At 52.0% G+C, this 26,438-nt stretch overlaps 1 protein-coding gene across 9 annotated transcripts; it reads right to left on the bottom strand.

The window, feature by feature from the left end:
• Positions 1 to 540: 540 nt before the first annotated feature.
• Positions 541 to 25,905, bottom strand: FAM118A (family with sequence similarity 118 member A). Of its 9 annotated transcripts, none has more exons than XM_069581766.1 (10): positions 25,622 to 25,834; positions 16,374 to 16,486; positions 15,366 to 15,618; positions 9,359 to 9,580; positions 7,915 to 8,043; positions 7,311 to 7,465; positions 6,568 to 6,853; positions 4,601 to 4,633; positions 2,840 to 2,923; positions 541 to 1,727 (listed from the first exon to the last, which is right to left on the bottom strand). In XM_069581766.1, exons 2-9 carry the CDS (start codon positions 16,418 to 16,420, stop codon positions 2,888 to 2,890), a joined length of 1,161 nt encoding a protein of 386 aa, XP_069437867.1. In that variant the 5' UTR covers positions 16,421 to 16,486; positions 25,622 to 25,834; the 3' UTR covers positions 541 to 1,727; positions 2,840 to 2,887. The 9 variants fall into 9 exon arrangements, with proteins under 9 accessions (XP_069437867.1, XP_069437866.1, XP_069437869.1 ...); XM_069581765.1 differs by having other exon boundaries at positions 15,366 to 15,621; positions 25,622 to 25,819; XM_069581768.1 differs by lacking the exon at positions 7,311 to 7,465 and having other exon boundaries at positions 25,622 to 25,905.
• Positions 25,906 to 26,438: the final 533 nt, after the last annotated feature.

Here is a 26,438-nt window from a genome sequence, read left to right as displayed (position 1 = left end):
GCCTGATTCTCAGTGTGGTGCTCAAAGCTTATCCTGAGCTGGCTCTCCCTTCTCCAGTTTTATACCCTGTTTCATGTCATTTCTATGCTTTAACATTGCTGCGCGCTCAATGGCTGTCATGTCCAACTCTTCTTGACCCCATGGACTAGCCCACCAGACTCCTCTGTCCATGGGATTTTCCAGGCAAGAACACTGGAGTGGGTAGCCATTTCCTTCTCCAGGAGGTCTCCCCAACCCAGGGATAGAACCCACAGCTCCTGTGGCTCCTGCATAGGCAGGTGGATTCTTTACCATTGAGCCACCCAGGAAGCCCAATATTGCTGTACCCTGTGTCTGACCAACTTTCATATATGTTGCCCTGGTTGCATTTTATAAATGTATCAATTTTTTAAAAGCCAACTCAAGATGTTTGCTTTTCAAAAATATTTAAATATTCCAAGTACTCAATTTCACAGTTGAGTGACAATTCAAGGTAAAAATTCTCATTGAATACATGATACCACATTGTGTCATAACTAAAGAAAAGACAAGCAAACAGAGTTGAAGATAAAATTTTATTTCTGACCAGAGCAACATAAAAGATTTGTTTTCCATGCTTCAAAAAGGAAGGAAAAAGAAGGTCTTAAGGAGCTCTCTGGCTTCTCACACTCCCTACACATCCCAAGTTCCTGTTTGCTGTTCTTCCCTTTCTCTAAACCTGTGGGGAGCTGTAACATGGGAGCCTCGAGACAGAAGCCACGCAGAGCCGGTGCCAGGGTCATAGAGCAACTCGGTGGGCACAAGCACACAGCCTACAAGATAGCACACTGTCTGCCCCTCATGAGCCCTGACGTTTATAGTGTTCTGACAAGTCTTTGTCAAGTCTTCACTGTGCAAATCCTTGAATATGGGCCGTGGGGAGAGAATTTTAAAGAGAGAAGAACAAAAAGGGACCTTACCCCATAGAATAAAGGCTAGGAGAGGTTGGTATTTAAAAGTTTAAAACTTGGTCTTGTGCTCGACTTACGATTCGTCAGTATCTGTAACATGACGCACCTGGACACTGCCCTGTGCTTTTGAAAAGGCCTTCTGCCTCTTGGAGACTTCACTTCTTAGTAGTAAGTAGATTTGCCCTTCTTTAAAAAAACAGACTAAGATTACAGAACTCCAAAGAAGCCCCACAGATCTAGGCGTTCTTTAGACACCACCCTCACTAGTTGACTCAGTGCCTCCAGTATCCATCCATTCTTCAGTAGTTAACAATGTAACAAACATCAATTTTTTCCTACAGTAACATGTTTCCGCACAAAAATTATAAAATTTAAGTGTCTAGTGTCTTATTTTCTCTTTGGCAACTACTGTTGCCTGGACAGTCTTTACTCTCCCCCTTTTATTAGAGGAAAAGGACTGCCTGACAGAGGCGTGTCACATGGGAGCTGGGAAATACCAGGTATGTCCCTGCCCACCGCCTCGGTCCCTGAGGTAGCTGTCTTGTCAGTCCTCACACAGGATACCTGCTGTGTGCGCGTCACCTCGCGAGCAGTTCAACACGGCGGACTCCCTCACCCAGCTTCCGAGGGCACATACCCGCACAGCTCTCGGGGTATGTGATGGTTTAGGATCGAGAGAGCCTGTGTGGAGTTCTCTAACATTCGTCCTTGTTGGGGATGGCACTGTGGTTACAGAAGGCTGGTTTTCAAGTTGCAGCTTTTATTGGTTTTAAAGATTTCAAGACCCTCCAGCGTCATCTGTTTCAACAAAAAGAAAGGAAAATCACATTAAAGTTGATCTTAAAAAAATATTTGCAATGGGATTTCTATTTCAGAAACTGTTTACAGTCTTATATGCTAAAGACTTTGAAAATACCTCCATAATGGAAACAGTGGCTACTGTCTAAAAATGGCTTTCTGACTTATAAATACCATCAGGGGACAAAGTCAGTTATGACATTAGATTTGCAAAGCTCTGGAAATTTCAACCTGGGACTAGGAAGGCCACTCCCCTTCTTAGTGGGCTGGAGGAGGGGCAATTTCAACACACATCCGGCGGGAGCCTGTGGACTGGCAGGTCAGCATGTGTGCACGACGGTGCTGCCTGCAGCTTGGAGAGGATGAACCTGGGTCTCACCCACACGCAGCGGGACAAAGCTTTCCATAAGGAAGACTAGGCAGCGTTCTCGACTGGGACAGAGCCGTCTGGCAAGGAGGCTGCTGGTGTGGGCGCGGCATCCCCAAGGAGCCCACCCGCTGGCTTGCCCAGCGCTCTTGAGCAAAGCCCACCAGGCAGTGTGCTCTGCTGCCCAACAGGCACACACACCACCGCTCGGAGGTCGGCCCGGCGGGGGGACAGCTGTGCACGTGCAGCAGCAGCTTCCAACTGACAGGAACAGTCACCCAGGCCACCCTTGTGCACACCAGCAGGTGACCGAGGAGCCCCAGACACGGGGAGACAGCAGCAGGAGAGAGTCTGCAGGGAAAGACTGTCCTGGAGGGCTGGACACCAAGGTGACATAAATCAGGATAGGGGCCGCCCCTGAGTGGTGAGGGGACGACTAAAAAAGGGAGGAGAGTGGGGTGGGCAGGCTCTGGACAATGTCCCATTTGAGCAGAAGGTGACGATGTGGGTGTATTCATTCCGTTTGTGAAGACTCACTAGGGCGACGGTACCCTTTGTGTACTTCTCTTGGGTTTTTCTTCAGAGACACACTAACTTAAACAAGATGTTTAAAGCGGGTCTCTGGGCAGCTGAAACAACGTGCACATCGCTCCTTCCCCCCCAGAGCCAAGGGACACAGCACAGTGACTGCCCACACCTTCAAGCAAGGCCGAGCTGCAGTGGCCCTGGAAAGGAGACCATGTACCTGTGTCTGACTGTCTGAGTTTCTTTGAAACTTCAATTCCATTTTCTTCTAACTTCCTCTTTGCACAGTCCTGGCATGCATTCCCTGAAAGATGAAAACTTTTATTAAAAAGCTTATCTAAGAATGGCTACCATCGAAAAGAACATGAATAACAAATACTGGCAAGGATGTAGAGAAACGGGAACCTCATACACAGTTGGTGGGAATTAATCTAGTGCAGCCACTGAGGAAAACTATCAAGCTTTCTCAAAAAACTAAAAATAGGGTTATCATTTGATCCAGCAATCTCCCCCCTGGGTATATATCCAAAGACAACCTCCCCAAACTTAATTAGGAAAGATGCACGCACCCCAGTGTTCACAGCAGCAGTTCAGCTGCCACAACACAAAGGCAAGTGAATGTCAACAGATGAAGATAAAGAGTATGGTGTGTGTGTGCACACGGCTACATAAAGTGGACCACTCCTCAGCCATAAAAAGGAAAGCTGCTGTTCGCAGCAACATGGACTTCGAGGGCATTATGCTAAGGAAGTCAGACAAGTACTGTAGAGTGTCACGGCATTTTAAAGATATAACTGGTAATACAACAAAAAGTCAGACTCACAGATACAAAGTGAAAAACTGGTTACTAGTGGGGAGTGGGGAGGGAAGGACAATACAGGAGCAGAGGATTAAGGGGCACAAACTGTGAGGTGTAATGTGAAGTAAGCTCTAGGGATGTATGTGCGACACGATATAGCCAGTATTTTACAACTAGAAATGGAGTATAACTTAAAAAATGTGAATTCACTATATTGTACACCTGTAACATATAATACTGTATCACAACTATACTTCAATTGAAGATTTTTATTTAAAAACCACATCTATTCTAGAATTCACCCTCCAAAGACCAGTTTGTAAATCTGATTTTACTGAAGCGCTGACCAACTGATCCCTGTGGTTAGATACAGATGTCTATCAAGCTAGTGCTTTTTTCAAAACAGATAGATGGTTCTGGGAATCAAAAGAAAGCACCTAAAACAAATGGGTCCTTTCAGTACAAATAAGTTAGAAATGGAAAGCTGAGTGTAACTGTTTAATAATTCCTAAACCAAAGCCATCCAGCACTAACCAGTTTCCATCTGTGGCCCTGCTGAGACGGGGAAGGAGCCCAGGGCTGCAAGGCCCCTGCTCCACTGACTGGAGAGAAGCCCCTTCTAACCCAACTGACTGAGCAAGGTGGGGCAGCCTGGCACAAAATCCACTTGGGGTAGACGCTGGGGCGCACCAAGTTCAGTCACAGCTTGTCAGTTCATAAACGGGCAGAGTGAGCCCTGTAAGAAGTGTATTCACATTTCAAACAAGTAGTAAATAAATAGAAAAATTTACATGAACACTTAGAACCTTTGCAATTAAAATGTCTGAAGAGGATGAGTCAAAAATTAACTATTAATACATCTTGGACCAAATGGTATGATACAAATAGACTCTTCCAGTTCCTCTGGGCTCTAGGACAGGACATTACTCCTGGCGCCAGCAGGTGGCCCGTCTGACAGAGCTGAGCCCGCAGTTGAAGGGCTGTCTTTTTAGCCCCTTCATGGTGGCAGGGACCCTCATGAAGGTGCTGCTATCCGTCCTCTCTGAGGGGGCTGTCCTGACACAACACGGGCTAAGTATTTAATGTGAGAAACACTTCTCTGATCATTCTGCAAGTGAGCACAGGAAGACCGTGAAATGTATAAAGAAAAACCAGGCTGGGGAAAATCAAGATCTGCTTTACCCAACAACGTGGTGCTGTCCACTCGATCGGCATCTGGAGAAGAAAGGAAAACAGTCAGCAGAAGCCGCTTGACAGCTCGCCCTCCTCAGGCCACGGTGGAGCCAGCGGTGGAGCCGGGCAAGGCTGGCTCTGGCACGGGGGATCCTGCCCAGCCTGAGGTGCGCTCGCCACACGGGGCAGCTGGGGCTCACTCCTGACCCTCCTCTCCAGCCCGGGGCCGATGTGAGGGCTGAACCCGTGGCGTGCGACGCCCCCGTGCCAGCCAGGCACTGTCACAACTGCCCCTCCCTGCTGCCACCAGTCCACCCCCCGCTCCCAACAGCAGAAACACCTCGAGGCTGTACCCACACACGTGCTCAAAGACATAGCCACAGATTCTAAGTCCAGACGACCTTTAGCCCCCGGCAGCCTGTCAGAGCCGCTCAGCTGCTAGGGTCTGGGAAAGGGGCCTGAATGGGGACAGGAATCCCCTGCCAAGAAAGATTCACGCGGGAGGGAGCCGCAGGTGAGGTCCTTGGAGGTGAGGGGTGGGGGAGGCAGGAGCCGCTGCCACCCCCGCCACCCCCACGTCAGCAGGTGGGCCTGTGTGGGGTGCCCCGAGGGCACGTCCAACTCTGCTGTCAGTCCAGGACCCCCAATCCAGCTTCAGAACACCTGGGCATCTGAGTCGCCTCTCTGAGTACATCTCAGCAGCTCTAAAGTCATCTACTTAGTAGCAGTGGATTAGTTGTCTAGTTGCTCAGTCCCGTCTGACTCTGCAACCCAAGCGACTATACCCCGCAAGATCCCTCTGTCCATGGGATTTCCCGGGCAAGAACACTGGAGTGGGCTGCCATTTTCTTCTCCAGGAGACCTTCCCAACCCAGGGATCAAGCCCACATCTCCTGCACTGGCAGGCAGGCCGATTCCTTACCATGGAGTCACCAGGCAAGCCCAGCAGCAGTGGGCACCGTGACTAAAAGCGAAATAAGGTCAAGGACATAAAACTCATAGCAATGTGCAACACGGCAAGTGTCAGCTCCCTGCTCCTTCGCTTAGTAAAAAACGGCCACTCTAATGACACTTTCATTAATGGAAATTCAACTTAAATTGGCCCGTTTTGCTAATTACTATCAATTTCAAAAAGGCCTAGTGGGAAGAAACTAAGCTGCCAGATTATCCGTGCATCGCGTTCGCGTGATCTTCGCATTGTCTAGACTTCAAGTTCATAGCTGGTCATGCCCAGGCAGCTCTGTGGTTAACCCACTTCCACCACCTGTGGGTGACTATGTCTGGTCTCCTATTACAAGGACACGCGAGCCCACACAGACCTCTCCAGGTCTGCCGTCATCCATGTTTTATGATGCAGACCCCAAGCCACGAGCTGCTCTGATGGCAAGATGACCAGCTGAACAAGCGCTCACGTATCGTGGCAACTCCTGGTAGATGATCAGCTCCCCAGAGGAGGGCCGAGAATTACTTAAAAGGGCTGCTGCCTTCAGCAGAACAGGGAAAAGATGTTATTTGAAAAAGGAAAGTCTTCGTGGAACTGTTCTGTGCTGCAGCGGTTGTAACTATTTAACATGCAGTGTGACAGGATAAAGGTGTGAGACAGCTGCAGGTTGTCAGGAGCACAGCTGACGGAGCTGGCGGGGCAGCTGTCTTTCTTGGTTAAGGTAATCTGAAGCAGGGCATGTCATCTGAATCAGGAATAGACATGTACAACTATACACACACTTTAACTAAAAAACTCAATTTACAGACTATTACTACCATGCCAATAACCCCAATCTTCTATTTTTAGTACACAGAAACATTTTTTTTAAAGACAGAAGACTGGTGAATCTAATGGTGTGTAAAATTCTCAATTTTATTTATTTTATGGCATGTAATTTATATCTATAAAAAGGGGCAAAAAATGGAAGAATCCTATTGGTTTCATACATTGAAAAGTGAAAAAGCAAACAAGCCACCCACACAAGCCATACCTGGACTTCGCTGTTTGCAGATCTGAGCGGCGAGGTCCTGCACGTACCCTGGGAAGTAGTCGAAGCAGTCCCCGTAGGACACGACCTTGATGCCGTGCAGCAGCATGTCCGCCTGCTGCTTGAAGAAATGGTCCTCGCTCTCCTTGAGCACCAGCATGTAGTGCTCCAGCTCCACCTTGTTGGGCACCGAGTACAGGAAGAGGGCCTGGAAGATCTGGTCACGCAGCGTCTCCCCGCAGCCCATGAACAGGAAGGACTTGGTGCGGTACAGGCTCTGGAGAACCTCCTGCGGAAGCACCAGCGAGACTGGGCTCGCCCACCGGGAGCGGGCCCTCCCAGCGCCAAGCTACCCGCGTGCCACGCTGAATCGTCGCTGCTCCCCGGAGGGCCTCTCCCGAGAGCCGCAGGGGGGCAGAGTGAGGAAGGCAGAGGGAAGGGAGGGGGCCTCGTCCTGGGAGCCAGGCTGTCGGCCAGGCCCCCCGTCAGCGCTGTGCTGCCCACCCCGCCCCTGCAGCCAGCGCAGCCTCTCAGTTCAAATCCTCCAGAATCACACGCAGTTTAGAATGTTCAAAACATACGGTAAGGACATAGAATTTTTTTTCAGTTCAGTTATGTGCACACACCTAATCCCTGGAACTGACCTGTCTCAATAAATGGAGGATGTGAACTCCGAGGGGAGGGCCTGGTTTGCGGAGGGAGGGCAGGGGAGCTCGGGGGCGGGGGGGGGGGGTGGTGATGGTTACCTGAGGGTGGGCACAGAGGATCGGGCAGGAGCACAGCGCTGCATCGCTGACCCAGACACCCAGAGAGGCTCAGTGTCGGACAGGACTGCCCCTGCCCGCCCATGGCCATGCCAAGGCGGCGGGAGCCCAGCCCGACACTCGTCACCGCCCCATGCCTGGGGAGCAACAGGCAGACCATGAGCTCCAGAGCAAGTCAGTGAGGACCCCCTTGGCTTCTAAGTGCATAAAAAGTGAGTTCACAGAAAGCCAAGAGGCAGTTTCGCCACACCCTCTTTTGTCTACGACATCAAAAAAGCCTTGCAGAGAATGAAATTCAAGGTTTTGAAAGAGACGGCTAAGTAGAGAAAGGAAAGGAGGTGCGTGGATGGACAGAGAAGAGAAGCAGGGAGGGACGGCAGGAGAAGAGCGTTCCAACCGTGGCGGGGCCTGTGAGTTGCCCTCAGGAAACGGAGCCGTGTCCCTGGGCAAGAGGCTTGCCTCTTCATGGAGCCTCTGTTCAAGGTGCCCAAGGGGCGGGAGGCCTGGACCCTGCTCAGTCCACCCATGGCTAGCAGCCCCCACACAGCCCCAGGGGCACAACCAGGGCCAAGTCAGGGAGGCGTACCATGACCTCTGGGTCTTGAGTGACGTCTCTGTACCCGGAAGGGTCCAGCACCACGCCGCAGGGGTCGGTGTACAGGCCGTGGATGTGCAGCACTCCATACCTGACGCTCCCCCGCGCCCACTGCAGGACCTGGCGAAGCGCAGACACACAGGAAACGCAGGCTGAGAGGGGGGGCGCCTGGAGACGCTTGTGGGTTCTCAAGCCCACCTTGACGTGTAAGTGAGACAGAGGCTCTGATGTGTTATCATCTCTTTAAGCCTAGGAGAAATTCAGCTGGTAGGGCTCGTTTTCCTCGTCCTGCCATATTAGAAAGAACTTCTCCATTTAGAGACCAAGACGGTTACACAGAAAATATCTTTAACATTTTATATAATAACAAACGGCCAAAAACTGATGACTTTAGGGAGATTATGGAGACTTTCTGTTCTAAATCACGTTATATTTTAATTACTGTTAGGCATACGTTGATTTTATGCCCTGAAATATATATACATACAGAAAAAATAAGTCATCAAGGAGCTTTCTCCTGACTTCATATCAAGACACACAAGGAAGGTCCTAGAGAAGCTGCATGTCGTGTGCATCCCTTTTATCTTCACACCGAGGACCTTCCCAGTGCGCTGGACTGACGACCCCTGCAGACCAACCGACACTCGCGGGCAGAGAAGCCAGAGAAGGCTCCCTGCCCTTTGCAGCTGATTTCTAGAGGCTCAGGTACCACAGTAAGCAGCACCATGGACGGGAGCGCGTGGCTCAGACGTGGAGTGGGTCGCTAACGATTCGGGGGAGCGCGCGAACTGGAGCCCCAGCACGAGGCGTCAGCTCGGTGGCCCTTGGAGTCCCTGTGTGAGGAGTGGGGCTGGGACCGACCCCACGACCCCCACGGTGAGGGAGGAGCAGGCAGGGATGGTGTAAACCCAAAGGCACACACGCACACCGGAAACACAGCTGATACGATGAAACCATGGTCAACCTCAGTAATAACAGAAATAAAAGCATAAAATGGGTGCCCGTATCCAATGGGAGAAATGCATGGAGTTGGGTTTTTAGCAACGCCACAGGCTGGCAAGATCAGGAAGATGGATTACCCTCTCACAGCTGTGCTGCGTAAGCAGGGAACCTTTCTGGAGAATACTCAGGTAATTTATATCATCTGTCTTTAAAACAATCATACCCTTTGACCCTAACATTTTTCTAAGAACTTATAAAAAGGGTAAGAATTCCCATTGTAGCATTATTTATAATTGTGGCAATATGCTCACAATAATGATAACCTCGTCTCGTATGAAATTCCATGTAAAACCACACTTCTGAAGACGGCTTTGTGACAGGGAGACGCTCCCAGGGCGACAGTCAAGGAAACGCTGCACACACAGACTCGGTGCGCCTCGCCATCGCGGCACGGGGCTCCCTTGCAGGCCCGCCACGGGCGCCCGCCCCGCACCTTGGTCTTGTCCTTCAGGTCCAGCGACACCATGGGCTTGCCCTGCTGCTGCCCGAAGAGCTCCAGCAGGTTGTCGTAGTTGGTGGTGAGGACCAGCGTGCCCCGCTCCATCAGGCTCAGGATGGACTGCAGCACTGGCGGGTTCTGGATGTGCTGCTCCAGGTCGTCGAAGACCTCCATCAGGCAGTCCTGGAAGAAGCTGGGCTTGGCGTCGCCCGTGCGCTGCAGAGAGGAGGCCCGGGGTTACAAGACGCTGTGTCTCCACCACCACTGAGCCCCAGGCACGAGGGGATAGTCTAAGTGCCAGAGAGACGCCTGATGCCTTCAAACTGTGGAGCTGGAGAAGCCTCCTGAGAGTCCCTTGGACTGCAAGGAGATCCAACAAGTCCATCCTAAAGGAGATCAACCTTGAATATTCATTGGAAGGACTAATGCTGAAGCTGAAACTCCAATACTCTGGCCACCTGATGCGAAGAGCTGACTCACTGTAAAGATGCTTTACAGATTGAGGGCGGGAGGAGAAGGGGACGACAGAGGATGAGATGGTTGGATGGCATCACCGACTCGATGGACGTGAGTTTGAGCAAGCTCCGGGAGTTGGTGATGGACAGGGAGGCCTGGTGTGCTGCTGTCCATGGGGTCGCAGAGAGTCGGACACGACTGAGCGACTGAACAACAAGAGAGACAGCAGTCTTTTTTACAGAAGAAAGGAAACTGCTGACCTCACAGAGGTCATTGAAACCCTGGGGCAGGGAGACTGTGCCAAGATGCTGGTGGAATGTCAGCAGCAATCAGCGCCGACAAAGAGCAGAGAGAAGAGGCTGAGCCCTGTGGGCGAGAGGGTGTCCGGGTCAAAGGGCACAGGGAGGGCCACTGATACAGGACTTTGAGCCCAGAGCCGAGGAAGAGGTGGCTCTGGAGAGGGCACGCCCAGCAGGGACGAGCCCACGCGAGGGCGCCTGGCACAGGTGGGGTCAGACAGGTGACCCGGAACGACACCCTGCGGGCCCCGCAGACCTCAGGGAGGCCTGGGCTCTCCCTCCTCGGGAGCCACAGGGGCCCCAGGCTGGCAGCGGGCGTCCAGTGAGGGACAGTGTGTCACGCGGCCAGTGCTGCAGAGCCCCCAGGGTCAGGAGCGGGACGGGCCCAGGATGCAGCGGGCAGGCTGGGGGGCCGTGAGCAGAGCTGCTCGGCAGGGCCGCTGGGCAGGGCCTACAGGGAGGCGGCGGACCCCTGAAGAACAGTTTGGGGTGCTGGGTGAGGAGGCCCATGTGACCCCGGGGCACCCCAGCCAGCCTGGCCCTAAGCCTGTGGCAGGCACGCACGAGCGCCTGCAAGACCCACTGCCCTCCAGGCTGTGCCCATCCCCCGGCTCGGGCTTGGGCTCCTGCTGCCAGACGCTCCGATCCCCGCCCCCGTTTCCACGGGCCGGCCCTCAGGGAGCCCCACACCTCCACGCTCTTGTGTGAGTGTTCCCCTCCTTCTCCCCTGAGAACCGGCTTCCACGTCCCTGGCACCTCACTCCTGACCCGGGAAGACCTGGCGGAGCCTGCTCACTGCCGTGCCTCTCAGCTGCGCATGCCACAGCGCACGTGGGTTCACGCCCAGTGTCTGCACGCCTCCATCACCTCCTCCGGGGAACTCCACACGCCAAACCACAGCAGGACCAACAGCCAGCCTCTTTCCAGAAGTCCTCCATCTGCCCGACTCAGCACCGTGGCTCCCGGGAGGCTTCGCCCCACCAGGACCCGCCACCACTGACCCCATCTCTCACTCCCCCACCGGCCTACCCCACCATGGGCTGTCACGACCTGGAATTACTCCTGAAAACGCCTGCAACTTCCCAGCTCCGCTGGAATCCCCACGCAGAACTCCACCCCTGGGAAAACCGACTCCCCACTCACTCCACGTCCCTGCTCCCAACTAGCTGAACACGGGAGAACACCACCTCTCTGACTGGCCTTACTTTAACTCTATGGAAGTGCTCAAAAACACACAAAGGAGTAGAAAGGATAAAGCCCCAAACACTCATCTCCTTGATTAACCTTGCATCAGAGCTGCCCCTCCATGAGGGGACGCCCTCGCCCAAGGCCCCAAGCCCGGCCGCAGCCCCCAGCCCTGCCCCTCTCCCTGCCGAGGGGCCTCAGGACGGCAGGCTACTCCGGGCTCTGCGGCCAGTACTCGGCTGTCTGCAAGCATGACCGCAGCCCTAGACAATACGTAACTGGACGCAGAAGCTGGTTTACTCCAACCAGCAGTAGCCACCCCGCCCATGATGGGAGCTGCCCCAGGTTTAACACTGCACCACACCTGGCACCATCACCCAGCTGAAGCGCCTCCCAGACTCTGGTAAAGCCACCTCGGGCCACAGGGCAAATTCTGGCTGATGCCGCAACAATGTGACTGGTCTGTGGCACGCCAGACCCCGCAAGGAAGGACGCTCGGCCCTCCTCCCCTCGCCCCTCGCGGGAACGCTCACGTCACATAGGCAGGAGTCGGGCAGCCGGCCTTGGGCACGAGGTGGAGGCTGCGCGGGCAGGCGGCAGGGCAGCCTGTGCGCCCCCAGGTTTTCATGTGAGAACATAATGCCGTCGGGGTCAAGCTGCACTTTCTCTGGGTACCAGCTTCATTTTCTCCTCTGAATACTCCTACATCTCTCCGCCCCAAAGGAGACGACGGCTACACTTCTTCAGATACGGAAGAAATGCACCTCGGACACCAGGCCCCGGCCATCTCCTCCACTCCGCGGGCAGCCTGGTCGGGGATGCCCCGGCTGCGCCCTGTGGGCACTCCCCCGCTTCTGCACCAGCCCGACTGGCTCCGGGCACCACTCAGAGAGCGCGTGCCCCTACGCCAACCTCCTTCCTTGCTGGGTCCTTTCCCGAGGAGGCAAAGACGCTCTGTCCTCTCCCTGACACTCTGGAGACGCACCTGTTGTGTGAGGAGGCGCGGCTGGCCTGCTCAGGCCCAAGCAGAGCTGGCGGCCATGCCCTGCGCTGCACCAGGATGAGGTCACTGGGCCAGTCCCCAGAGCAGCCCGCTGACCTCCCTGGGACGAGCTCCCTCGCCAGGCTCTATCTGACATGGACTGTCTTTGGAGCCCACACGGTGCCTGGGACCCCCATTTGAAGGGTCGCTATTCTGATGAACTAAAATGGACTGGAATGGGTGACTTTACTCAGATGACCATTATATCTACTACTGCGGGCAGGAATCCCTTAGAAGAAATGGAGCAGCCATCATGGTCAACAAAAGAGTCCAAAATGCAATACTTCAATGCAATCTCAAAAATGACAGAAGGATCTCTGTTCGTTTCCAAGGCAAATCATTCAATATCACAGTTATCCAAGTCTATGCCCCAACCAGTAACTCTGAAGAAGCTGAAGTTGAAGAGTTCTATGAAGACCTACAAGACCTTTTAGAACTAACACCCAAAAAAGATATCCTTTTCATTATAGGGGACTGGTATTCAGAAGTAGGAAGTCAAGAAACACCTGGAGTAACAGGCAAATTTGGCCTTGGAATATGGAATGTAGCAGGGCAAAGACCAGAGTTTTGCCAAGAAAATGCACTGGTCATAGCAAACACCCTCTTCCAACAACACAAGAGAAGACTCTACACGTGGACATCACCAGATGGTCAACACCGAAATCAGACTGATTATAGTCTCTGCAGCCAAAGATGGAGAAACTCTATACAGCCAACAAAAACGAGACTAAGAGCTGACTGTGGCTCAGATCATGAACTCCTTATTACCAAATTCAGACTCAAATTGAAGAAAATGGGGAAAACCGCTAGACCATTCAGATATGACCTAAATCAAATCCCTTATGATTATACAGTGGAAGTGAGAAATAGATTTAAGGGCCTAGATCTGATAGAGTGCCTGACGAACTCTGGAATGAGGTTCCTGACATTGTACAGGAGACAGGGATCAAGACCATCCCCATGGAAAAGAAATGCAAAAAAGTAAAATGGCTGTCTGAGGAGGCCTTACACATAGCTGCGGAAAGAAGAGAAGCGAAAAGCAAAGGAGAAAAGGAAAGATATAAGCATCTGAATGCAGAGTTCCAAAGAATAGCAAGAAGAGATATGAAAGCCTTCTTCAGCGATCAGTGCAAAGAAATAGAGGAAAACAACAGAATGGGAAAGACCAGAGGTCTCTTCAAGAAAATTAGAGATACCATGGGAACATTCTATGCAAAGATGGGCTCAATAAAGGACAGAAATGGTATGGACCTAACAGAAGCAGAAGATATTAAGAAGAGGTGACAGGAATACACAGAAGAACTGTACAAAAAAGATCTTCATGACCCGGATAATCAGGATGGTGTGATCACTCACCTAGAGACAGACATCTTGGAATGTGAAGTCAAGTGGGCCTTAGAAAGCTAGTGGAGGTGATGGAATTCCAGTGGAGCTGTTTCAAATCCTGAGAGATGATGCTATGAAAGTGCTGCACTCAATATGCCAGCAAATTTGGAAAACTCAGCAGTGGCCACAGGACTGGAAAAGGTCAGTTTTCATTCCAATTCCAAAGAAAGGCAATGCCAAAGAATGCTCAAACTACCACACAATTGCACTCATCTCACATGCTAGTAAAGTAATGCTCAAAATTCTCCGAGCCAGGCTTCAGTAATACATGAACTGTGAACTTCCAGCTGTTTGAGCTGGTTTTAGAAAATGCAGAGGAACCAGAGATCAAATTGCCAACATCCACTGGATCATGGAAAAAGTAAGAGATTTCCAGAAAAACATCGATTTCTGCTTTATTGACTATGTCAAAGCCTTTGACTGTGTGGATCACAATAAACTGTGGAAAATTCTGAAAGAGAAGGGAATAGCAGACCACTTAACCTGCCTCTTGAGAAATCTATATTCAGGTCAGGAAGCAACAGTTAGAACTGGACATGGAACAACAGACTGGTTCCAAATAGGAAAAGGAGTACGTCAAGGCTGTATATTGTCACCCTGCTTATTTAACTTACATGCAGAGTACATCATGAGAAACGCTGGGCTGGAAGAAGCACAAGCTGGAATCAAGATTGCTGGGAGAAATATCAATAACCTCAGATATGCAGATGACACCACCCTTATGGCAGAAAGTGAAGAGGAGCTAAAAAGCCTCTTGAGGAAAGTGAAAGAGGAGAGTGAAAAAGTTGGCTTAAAGCTCAACATTCAGAAAACAAAGATCATGGCATCTGGTCCCATCACTTCATGGGAAATAGATGGGGAAACAGTAGAAACAGTGTCAGAATTTATTTGGGGGGGCTCCAAAATCACTGCAGATGGTGACTGCAGCCATGAAATTAAAAGACGCTTACTCCTTGGAAGAAAAGTTATGACCAACCTAGACAGCATGTTGAAAAGCAGAGACATTACTTTGCCAACATAGGTCCGTCTAGTCAAGGCTACGGTTTATCCTGTGGTCATGTATGGATGCTAGAGTTGGACTGTGAAGAAGGCTGAGCGCCGAAGAATTGATGCTTTTGAAGTGTGGTGTTGGAGAAGACTCTTGAGACTCCCTTGGACTGCAAGGAGATCCAACCAGCCCATTCTGAAGGAGATCAACCCTGGGTGTTCTTTGTAAGGACTGATGCTAAAGCTGAAGCTCCAGTACTTTGGCCACCTCATGTGAAGAGTGGACTCATTGGAAAAGACTCTGATGCTGGGAGGGATTGAAGGCAGGAGGAGAAGGGGACAACAGAGGATGAGATGGCTGGATGGCATCACTGACTCGGTGGACGTGAGTCTGAGTGAACTCCAGGAGTTGGTGATGGACAGGAAGGCCTGGCATGCTGCGATTCATGGGGTCACAAAGAGTCGGACATGACTCTCTGAGCGACTGAACTGAACTGAACTGAACTGATTCTGATGAACTGAAGGACTTCTGGCTCGTGAGCCCAACTCATAGAGACATTTAAGCCCTGGATTCCTGGTTCACCAGCCTGACCCCGAGCCAAGCTGCCCCAGGGGGTCCGGAAGCACTGACCTGGAAAGCACTTACCGGGGACATCTTCCGGATGAGGTCATGGGCGACCACCAGCAGGTCCCCGTCCTTGGTCACCTTTCTGCGGAACTCGGCCACGTCCCCGGGGTGCAGCACCTCCAGCTGCTCAGCGGCTTCGATGACGGCCTCGATGCAGCTCCTCCAGGAGCACAGGGCAGGGATCCCTGGGGCCACCGCCGCGCTGACGCCTGTCCCAATGACCAGGAGCAGCTCCTGGGGCTGTTTCCGGATGAGGCTTTTTAAAAACTTTCTGCTTAAAAAGAAGAGAGGGGAAGAATGAAAGCCAGCACGGAAGCATGGCCACCGCGAGGGCGACGCTGCAGCCCACGAGCATCCGTGCGGCGGCGGGTCCAACACAGCCCATGCTGGACACACGCCTCGCGCCCCCACACTGACCACACGGGCCTGCGCACTGCTCTTCATATCCATTTCCCTTTCTGCGCATCCATCTCACTGGCTCAGTCCACATTCCGTAAGGGACGTGGGGACAGTACTGTCTTGTCCATCTCGAGTCCTCCACGGTGTTGATAAGACTGACGTGTGTATGTAAACAAAGAAGCTCAGCAATTTAAATTTCTTTAAAACTGCTAAGAGCTTGTAAATACAAACTATGACGATAAATGATCCCTGATTATAGGGACAGGAAAGAAAATCCCTGGCAAAATGCAGGTCCTCCACGACCCACTCCCCAGCAAGCACTTCCTCCTGTGTTACTTCATGGAGGCACCACCTGCCCATTTATCGTCAGAGATTTCTTTCCTGCAAAGCACGACACCTCCTGCCTTAGAGGTGACACTCTGATCCCCTGCGGCTTGGTGTGGAGGCCAGGTGACAGTGGCTTCCTTGGGCAGAGAGAGAACTGTCTCCTGGGATGTTTCTTACATTGAGGCAAAGGCCCCTGAGACCATCTCCTGACCCAGTATTACTGGGCCCCGCAGGTACTAACACATGAGATTTGCGGCGGAGGCTGTACACCCGTGTGAAGGTGCAGTCGACGTCATTTACCTTGATTTTTGTTCACTTCTATTTGTTGTCTTTTCCACTGAATCCATCTGTGAGTCCTAAAGGGATTCAGAGGCAACTTCTACTTCCCAGATGAAAGTCCTTTCATCAGTACTCTGGAAGAGAGATGAGGCTGGAATTAAAATCAAGGGCCCCAGAGCTCTCTCTAAATCAGAATTACTGAAAACTGTCACATACAAAAACACAATCCAAAACGGCCCCTAAGCCCCCACTCCTAACTGTGTGACTTATCAGGCCAGGCGCCCTGAAGCCCGACTCTGGAGGGAGAAGACAGGACAGGGAGTGCGGGGAAGGGGGCGGCGCGACGGCCCAGGGCCGGGCTTTGCGCTGTCCCTGCACCACTCTGCTCCAGGACCACTTCTGGGGACACGCCTGGCCACACTGAAACCCAGTCCAAAGGAACAGTCCGAGTCCAAGGTCAACTCTTAACTTACATAAAACAGGACTCTCCAACCAGCTAGGTCTCTATTGCCAAACAATCTCCGTATTCTAACACCTTTCCAGAATCATACTGCCTCCACCAATTCTATACCTAATATTTACTGTAAATAAGGAAATATACAGAAAAATAAAGATTAAAACACCCATAATCCTACTACCTACATGCAAGCATTTGTATAGTTCCCTCCAGATTTTTCACTTTAAAATGTTTACATCGTTCGAGACCATAGGTCATATCTTACTTTTTCATGCATTTTAAGAAAAGCATTTCCTAATGTTACTCAAAACTATACATAAAGAGAAAAAACTAAAGGGGAAAAAAAGAAGAAAAAAAAAACTGTTCTTAAATACAAGTGTTACAGCAACATGCGCCAACCTCTATCCGACTTCAAGGCCATCAGGCTCTTTACCCACCCTGCCCCTCCCCGCCAAGGCAGGACATCGCTGGAGCTCTATGACAACCACCTCTGCACACAAAGCTTTTATCTACTTTGAAATGATTTATTTAGGACAGATTTCTGACAAGCAGAATTGCTGAGTTGCAGCGTATGAACCCTGTAAAATATCTCAGCACATGCTGCCAAAATGCTCTCCAGAAAAGTGGTCAACAGAATGCCTAAGTGCCTGCTGGGCACAGCCCAACTAGCACTACCTGAAAACCACCCTTCCACATGCGTGATCTTTTTTCCTCCCCCCTCATTCAGAACTGGGTCACTAAAAATGATTTTCAAGGAAACAAGGCTTAATCAATCTAGGAGCATCGTTAGACTTTAAAGAGGATCCTAAGAATATCCCCTGAAATGGACCCAGACCTGTGCAGGGCCCTGTGGGCATCCCCCACCCCGGGTAGAGGCGCCAGGGGCCTTCCCCAGATGCTGGGGCGGGCCTGCGGGCGAGCTCAGTGCTGCCCCCTGGTGCCCACCCCCGTGCCTGGGCGCTGCTGGGCCCTAACTCCTCCCGAGTCGTCAAAGGTCAGCTTGGTCCGTTTTTGTTTTCGCTGCTGGATATTTTCTGAGGAAAGGGGAAATACTGAGGTTTCCCACTGCGCCTGATAATCCTAAGTATAAGCGACCTGGGCCCCAGCCTGGCGATTTCAGTGACTGGCCTAGCTCTTCACCAGCCCTCAGTGTTAACAGCTACACAACAGGAAGCCTTGCTAACAGAGCAAGTTCTGCAAGCTCGGGAACCTCTCAGAGAAAAAGTGCTCAGGACTCAAACCCGAGTCAGAGAGCTCGAGCACCACAAAGGCTTTCCAACTTCCCCCCTCAGGAGGGAGCTCAGGGTCCTTCCCGCTCCATCCTACGAGAGGAGTCAATCCGAGATGCTCACTGGCACCTGGGATGGAGTCTTTTATCTCACCCTGCTCTACATGACAGTTTAGAATATTGTCTGAACAGTCACTGGGGGCCCAGTGACTGCAGAAGTCACATGCCCTAAACTGTCACCACTGTGGAGAACTCTAGAAACCTATCTCCTGTTCTTTCGATTACTGTTCAGCTGCTCTTGGTGCTCCTTTATATGCAAACTGAAACCCTAAATGCTACAGGTGCACTTCTGCAGAAGAGTGCGAACCAATCACACTTTTGTGGGCTGGACTTAACTCCAAAATGAAGTGATTTCCAAGTTTCCCTAGAGAACAAACCATCGCTGCGGGCACTGAGTGCTTCGGTAACAGGCGAGGGCGGGTGCTCCTGGGCGGCCGGCTGCTGGCTTAGGCGCTCAGACCTCGCCCTCCTCCTGGAGGAGGAGGTGATGCAGGCCTGGAGCCAGCTCCCCAGCACGTCCAGGCAGATGAGCCTCCAGACTCAAACGCTGCCAGCTACCTTTAAGGATCACACCCGCCAACACAGGAAGTACCCGATCACATTAAGTCTCAACACAGTAACTCTGCAGTGATGGACTGCATAGCTGCCCATATTTAGACATTTACAGTTCATTGTAACACTACGTGTTTAAAGACATTACCTCATTTCCTGTTCTTTCAGCAGCATGATTACCAGAGCCAAACCCCACAGTGACTTTAGCAAGTACCCCAATCTCCCCTTGTTTTTAAACCCAGGGCCAAGCAGGAGATCTCTGCAGCACTGAATACCCGGATCCTAGAAGTCTCCACAGGACGGCGAGCCTCTGGCACTCCTCCCCCAACCCCAGCATCATTCTCTAAGCCCATCAGCTCCCAGACTACGATGGTAACAAAAGCCTCCAAAGCCTCCAGAGACCTTTCAGGAGCCGCATCTTTCGGTTTCCCTGGTGATCATGTCGTCACCACAGTTTGCAGGCCCAATGCCCAGTCATCATAGCAACCCATTCCTTCTTACAAGGACCTAACAGCGTTTTCTGAGAGCCAAATCCGGCCCCAACACAGATCTGTATAAGCAGTTCCTGTCCTTTTTATCCAAAGTCATGAATAGAAGTTTGAATAGGATATTTTCTGCTTAAATTTGACATTATGAGCATTTTATGAATGAACTGCAGAGTAGTCAGAGACCACCTTACTCGCTGAATGTCTATGCTCCACCCTAAATAAACGTTCATCGGAATCTAACACAGAACACAGCAAACCACACACACCAAACTAGCTCCTCGGAGCCAGCAAAGCAGCCCGGCTTCCCAGCCCCCTAACTCCACGTGCCGAGTGAAGCCCTCCCCTCCCTGTGCCCCCGGCCCCCTGGCCCCGGGACAGTCAGCCCCTCGCACTGACGCCGGGATGGTCATATGACTTCTTTGGCCAACGGGATGTCGGCAAACAAGCAAGCAGGTATGTGATAAACACATTGACGCTGGAGCCTGCTCTCCTGGAGTGGAACTCAGCCTCTTTCAACCGGGTCTAGCCTCCAGGACAGCTACCAGTAAGCAACACCAGCTGGGCCAGCCAGAGTCCAGCTGAGCCTGGCCCAGGTGCTGACCCCTGAGACACTCCATACATCACCAGAAAGAGGAGAGGGACGGGCAGAAGACGAGAGTATCACGATAAAGAGAGAAATGAAGAAAAAGCATGAATCAGTGAGTGAACGAGTCACAGTTTTGAGGGTGAGGGAGAAAATGCTTGTCAAGGACAGTATTTTATTACAAGTTGTTGTTGTAGTCGCTCAGTCGTGTCCGACTCTGCGACCCCATGGACTGCAGCCCACCAGGCTCCTCTATCCATGGGATTCTCCGGGCTAGAATAGTGGGGTGGGCTGCCATTCCATTCTCCAGGGGATCTTCCCGACCCAGGGACAGAACTGTGTCTCCTGCACTGGCACGCAGATTGTTTACCACTGAGCCCCCAGGGAAGCCCTTTATTACAAGCAGCATAATAAAAAACTTAAAATCACTTTCTATGACAAATTACACCTTCGCTCAAGTACAAACCATGAAACAGAAGTTTCAAATCTGTGGGATCATGAAAAATATCCTTAGCAAAAGTCAATTTTTTTCTATAAATGAATTATCACATGGCTCTTGAGCAGTATAAAGGAGCAGAGAGATAAGTGGGCATGTGGTAAACGTGCTCAGAATACATTCCTCTTACACAGGAAGGGACGGAACATCACAAATATTCATGAAAATCTCTACATGTTGGCTTTGAATTCATGTTCCCAATCCAAAGGGTGATGGAATAAGATGCCCCCAGAATTTGTGGGAAAAAGTCACGCCCCTTTGACTACTAACAACTTGACTCTGATGAAGGCCTGAAGAGGCAACACAGCAAGCTCTTACCCTCAACATCCCCGCTTGCTCCTGTTACCCAAGGCGTCCACACTGAGGAGTGACTTCTACGCCTGCTGACCTCAGGGGACAGCAGGCCTGGAAGTGACACCTGAGTGTTATCCCTGTGTGGTTCCTAAAGACTGGAATGTCCTTACAGGAGGCCAAACCCGGTGACTACACCCAGGTGGGTCCGCAGGCCTCCGGCCACAAAGCAAGCCCTTCCCGTCAGCTGCTGGCAGAGCACCTGCCTCACCTGGCCGTTAGCATCCTCAGGCCCTTCAGTCTAACCTGACTCCCACAGACTGCCTTTTTCGCAGCAATCTGGTTCCCCCAGCTGACCTGGGAGGGGGCCACAGAAGCAGAAATCACTGGGCAACAGGAGGAAGTTTTCAAGCACTAATGAATTATCTGGAATCTGCCTGACAGAGGTTATTTGTGACGAGTTTGGCTGGCCTAATTAGGTTCACCTGAGCTGAAAACGAGCTGCAAAAGGACAAAAACCAAGCTTCCAGAACTGCAAAGGAGAGGCCTGCCCTGAAACCACAATGCCCAGGGCCACGGTGGAGAAAACGGGATCCGGAGACCAGAAGCACCACCACTCTCTGAACCTCAGTTTCCAAATCTGTCAAAAGGGAATGCCGTCATCCCCATCACTGACTGGATGCTCCTGAAGATTTTAAGCGAGCCAAGGACCTGAAAGGCACGTGACCTGAAGACGTTTATCTACCACCGTCACCATGCGGGCAGCCAGCTCTCTCCCTCAGCATCCGCAGGCTTTCACTTTAGCACTGCTTCTCCATAACGACATACTCATCTAATCTGGACTCTGGTGAAACCTGACCACTGGACCTAGCCATTACTAGTCAGAGGTCTCCAGGATGAGCTGTTCCCCTCCCCCCCCCCCCCCCCCGTTTCAGGAAATACAAAACCTCAATTTGAAAACATGCTACTTAACCAAACGCTTTTTATTCAGTCAACATAAACTGTAGAAAAAAATTCTTATTCTGTAGTGATCGAAACGTGTTCGTTTGCTTCTTGAAAGCAACTCCAGAGTAGCCTGGGCTCATCTGCTCAAACCGAGAAAACAACAAAACCCACCACTAACGAAAAACGTACAGGTCACCGTTTAGTTCAAACAGCAGCGCGAATTACTGACACCTTCTACGGCCGATAGATCCAAGGGCAAACACTAAGCACTTACAAGCGCGATCTCATTCAGAGCTCCCCACGGCCCTGTGACGTGGCTCGCATTACCTCTCACCTGGCCAAGGCTGACGTAAAACCCTTTCAAGAGACCAATCACCGTGATACATTACTCGTCCCAGTTTTCTCCAAACATCAGTGCGGCTCAGATGGCAAACAAATACACCTGACCTTTTACTAGGAACACTGCCAACAGCTGAAGTGTTCGTAACAGTCTGTCCATCGGATGTGACATGCTGTACAACTCAAAGAGACATGTTACTCAATAATAAGCCAATAATGGTAAAAATGTACCACTACAGAGGCTAAAGGCATGCTGAACCACCAGCATTTATCCATCCCAAGAGGAATAAAAGATCTTCTATTAATAGAAAGTAAACCTCCAGTGAAATCTAAAATTATAGAACTGCAGAGCTGGAGGAGTCTTAAAGGTTCTGGAATGTCAAATACCCTACTTTACAAATGTGAAAATTGAGACTGAGAGACAGTGTCTTGGTAAAGGTCCCCCAGGAAGTCAGGGGACAAGCTATATTCACTCCTGCCCCAAGCCCCATAATCCTGCCACTATCCCAGGCACCACCTGGTCCACTGTGACCCCCAAAGTTCACATAAGGCACTAATCTGTAGATCTTTTTACTACCAAACCTTCACAAATATCAGGGCTTTCCTGGTGGCTCAGATGGTAAAGAAATCTGCCTGCAATGCAGGATATCCTAGTTGGATCTCTGGGTCAGGAAGATCCCCCGGAGAAGGAGATGGCCACCCACTCCAGTGTTCTTGCCTGGAGAACCCCATGGATAGAGCAGCCTAGCGGGCTGCAAGGAGTTGGACACGAATGAACAACAAATACTTCCACTTTACAAATATCAAACCACAAAGCGTGCCTGGTCTGCAGGTTCACCTATTTCCTTGCTCCATTCATTTTCCAGGAATGCTGAAGGAAACAGCCACCAACAGGAAGATTCAGAGGCAGCAAGAAGCAGCCTTGGGCAAAACAACCAGCTCACAAGAGCTTTGTTGGGTCCCTGCCTCTGGCTTATCACACAATTGTCTGTGTTAACTTTAGCAGAGACAGATAAGGAGGGCTCAGCCAGGAAACAAAGCCACCTCTGCAGAGGACTTCACTCTCCCAGGAAAGAGACCTGGAGGCTCTTTGCAGGAGGAAGTAGGATCCAGCCCAGAGTTCAGTCCTGACAACCGAGTGTACCGGCTGAACGACTTCAAATAGGGGTCAGTTACTCAGCTTCTCTGAGCTGCGCATTTCCTTTACCTTGTATCTCAGGGTTGCTGGAACATGACAAAAGCTAACATTTAAACTAGCAAAGCCTACGACAGTATGATTCCCCTACACCCATGCAGGCAGTGGGTATTCTTCCTGGGTTTATTCAATTAAAATTAAATAACAGTTAAATTCAGTTCCTCGGTGACACTAGTCTCATTGTAAGTTCCTTAACTCCACGCAACCCCACGGTCAAGTTTACTGGAGGGCACCAACACAGAACATCGCCATCATCGCAGAGACTTCTGCTATCATACTGGGAGTCTCCCTGCCCCTCACGCAAGCCCAGACCTCCACAAAAGTCGTGTGCCTTTCTCTTTCATATCGCTCTCTAACCCACACCCTCTGCCACGCCTTGTGGTCCGCTCGACTTCTCTAGACTTCTGACAGCCACCCTGCTTCCGGTTTCAGCCCCTCTGGTCCCAGTCTCCAAAGTGACATTTCTGACAGCACACCTGAACTCTCAGGGCCCCCACGCCCAGCTAATAAGCCAAATCCACGATCTGGTTCCACTCCTGAGACCCAGCCTCTCCTCCCCACCCGCCCACCCACTGTGCCCCATGTCCATCTCTTGCGTGGAGGCTGGACTCACCCTGACACACACACAGTCACCCTGATGAAGTCCTAGGTGACCTAGAGGCAGAGGACCAAACCTCCCCTAAAAAGACTAGCAAGTTCCCAACGCCAGTCCCCAGGCAGAAAACTGTGGGCTGAAACAGGAAGAGCAGGACTGGTCTTTGGGTCTAGACTTGACGAAGCCAGCCATGCCTGAGGTCCTCGCTGGCAACACCCTGGTCCAGGTCACCTCCCACCTTTCCTGTGGTCTTGCTCCCTCCAACCAATTCTCCCGCACCAGACGCAGCGACTGTTCAAAACCACAAAATCTATTTTCACTCTGCTCCTCAAACCCCTCAATGGGCCTCCCACTCCTTTCCAGCACCAAATCCTCTCTGCTGTACTGAGTTGCCTCAATCACGTGTGACTCTTTGTGACCCCATGGACTGTAGCCCGCCAGGCTCCTCTGTCCAAGGAATTCTGCAGGCAAGAACACTGGAGTAGGTTGCCATTCCCTTCTCCAGGGGATCCTCCTGACCAAAGGACTAAAGCCGGGTCTCCTGTCTTGCAGGCAGATTTACCACTGACCCACCGGGGAAGCCCCCAGATCCACCTGCTTTGGTCCTGACCCCCTTGGCCCACCTCTTTCCTGCCCCTCGCCATCACACTGTAAGCTTCCCAATTTCCTCCATTCCAGTCTTCCCTACTCCAAACACCTCCCTCACTCCTCTTGCACTGATCAACGCCCACTTTTCTTCAGCTCTGAGCTGGTCTACAACGCACTCAGGGGGACAGTGAAAGCAGTAATTCAGGAAAGGGCCAAGGGCATGGGGCCTCAAGGAACAAAGTGGGATTCTTCTCACTTCAGATTCTAATTGCTTGAGGACCTTGTTCATTAAGGTCTTATTCCTCCAGTCAGAGGCTTCCCTGGGGGCAGAGTGGCAAGGAACCCACCTGCCAAGCACTAGACTCAGGCTCAACCCCTGGGTGTGGAAAATCCCCTGGAGAAGGAAATGCAACGAACCCAGGTATTCTTGCCTGGGAAATCCTTCGGACAGAGGAGCCTGGCGGGCCAGTCCAGGGGGCTGCCAAGAGTCAGATATGATTTAGCAACTAAACCACCACCACCACCACAACCTTCATCTTGATCCACCCCAAGCCCCTCATCTACTTAGCTCTGCCTCCCTCCACAACACATCTGTTCTCTAGGTGCTTCTGTGGGGCCATATGAGCCTCAGCAAAGGGCATTAAAAGTTAAAGACTGTCCTGCTTTGGCCTCAGTGCAACGGTCAACACAAGTGCTACAGCCTCTGCCCGGCCACAAAGGGCCATCAGATGACTCATTATACACCTCTACTTCTTGTATACTAAGAATTTACAAACACCCAGGAACTCTTTCACAGATGCCCGATGGGTCCACAGACAGCAAGTTTGAGAAGCCCAGCCTCCAGACCTGCGTGGACAGGAAGCCAAAAGGGACTGAACCTCAAGGGCAGGTGCTGGAGGGTGGGGACGGCAGTCTAGGGATACGGGGTGGGTGGCTAAGGAGAGACGGCATGGGGGGGGGGGGGGCTTCACGGCCCAGGGGGTTTCTGAAGAGGCCTGGGGAAGGGAAAGTGAGGGACAGTCGCTGGGGTCCTGAAGGAATCTGGGGAGGTTTCTGGAACTGAGGATCCTCGGGGGTCCCGGGACCCTGAAGCGGCGGCAGGGCCTCAGGGGGTCTCGGAGTCTGGGTTGGGTAGAGTCCTGAAGGGTTTCGGGCGAGGACTCTGAAAAGTGTAGGGCAAGAGGTGGCCGGCGACCCCCACAGGGTCTCGGGGGCCAGGGGTGTCTGGAGGGGCCGGGGCGGATCCCGGGGGGTCTTCGGGGCTGGGGTTCCCGAGAAGGGTTGGGGGTGCGTCTTGGGCACCGAGGTCCGTCGGGGTCCTTCAGGCGGCCGTGGATCCCGAGAGTGGCCGGGGGGTCTGGAGGGGCAGGGACGGGTCCTGAGGGTCTCGAGATCTTGAGGGGGCCTCTCTCCACTCGGCAGCCCCGGGCCGCCCCCCGCCAGTCAGCTCACCCCACGGCGCCTCCTCCGGCTCAGCGGGTCCAAGTCTCAGGGAGCTCCGGGCGGCCTTGCGCTGGGGTCGCCTGGCCGAAGGCGGTCTGCGGGGAGGGCGACAGCGCGCGCGCCAGAGCCGGAGCCGAAGTCGGAATGGGAGGCGGAGCTGGAGAATTCAACGCCGCACCGCCCTCAGGCGCCACTCCAACGGAGGCCGGCCACAGCACGGCCGCAAAGCCTTCCCCCGCGCGCCCGCCCCCGCCGCGCGAAGGTTCCGCCCCGAAACCAACGGCCCCGAAGCCGCAGGCCCCGCCCTTTGAGGCCCCGCCCCCACCGTTGGCGCAGGCGCAGTCGAGTGCGCCGGGAGCGCGGTTCAGTTCAATTCTCTCAGTTGAATCCGACCCTTCGCGACTTCAGGAACTGCAGCACGCCAGGGCTCCCTGTCCATCGCCAGCTCCTGGAGTTTACTCAAACTCACGTCCATTGAGTCGGTGATGCCATCCAACCATCTCATCCGCTGTCGTCCCCTTCTCCTCCTGCCCTCAATCTTTCCCAGCATCAGGGTCTTTTCAAATGAGTCAGTTCTTCGAATCAGGTGGCCAAAGTATTGGAGTTTCAGCTTCAGCATCAGTCCTTCCAATGAATATTCAGGACTGATTTCCTTTAGGATGGACTGGTTGGATCTCCTTGCAGTCCAAGGGGCTCTCAAGAGTCTTCTCCAACACCACAGTTCAAAAGCATCAATTCTTCACCGCTCAGCTTTCTTTATAGTCCAACTCTCACATCCGTACATGATTACTGGAAAAACCATAGCTTTGACTAGACCAACCTTTTT

This window comes from Ovis canadensis, chromosome 3 (genome assembly GCF_042477335.2).
Source record: "Ovis canadensis isolate MfBH-ARS-UI-01 breed Bighorn chromosome 3, ARS-UI_OviCan_v2, whole genome shotgun sequence".
NCBI lineage: Eukaryota > Metazoa > Chordata > Mammalia > Artiodactyla > Bovidae > Ovis > Ovis canadensis.
The sequence above is the reverse complement of the archived record's forward strand: the minus strand, read 5'-3'. Positions and strand labels throughout refer to the sequence as shown.

Bases quoted from the DNA above. Each gene is read 5' to 3' on its own strand.
- FAM118A (XM_069581765.1), bottom strand. From the start codon at position 16,420: ATGGATTCAGTGGAAAAGACAACAAATAGAAGTGAACAAAAATCAAG. The intron at 15,622-16,373 runs GTAAATGACGTC...CTTCTTTTTAAG, and splicing joins AGAAGTGAACAAAAATCAAG to CAGAAAGTTTTTAAAAAGCC. The intron at 8,044-9,358 runs GTGCGGGGCGGG...GCGCTTCGCCAG, and splicing joins ACCTGAAGGACAAGACCAAG to GTCCTGCAGTGGGCGCGGGG.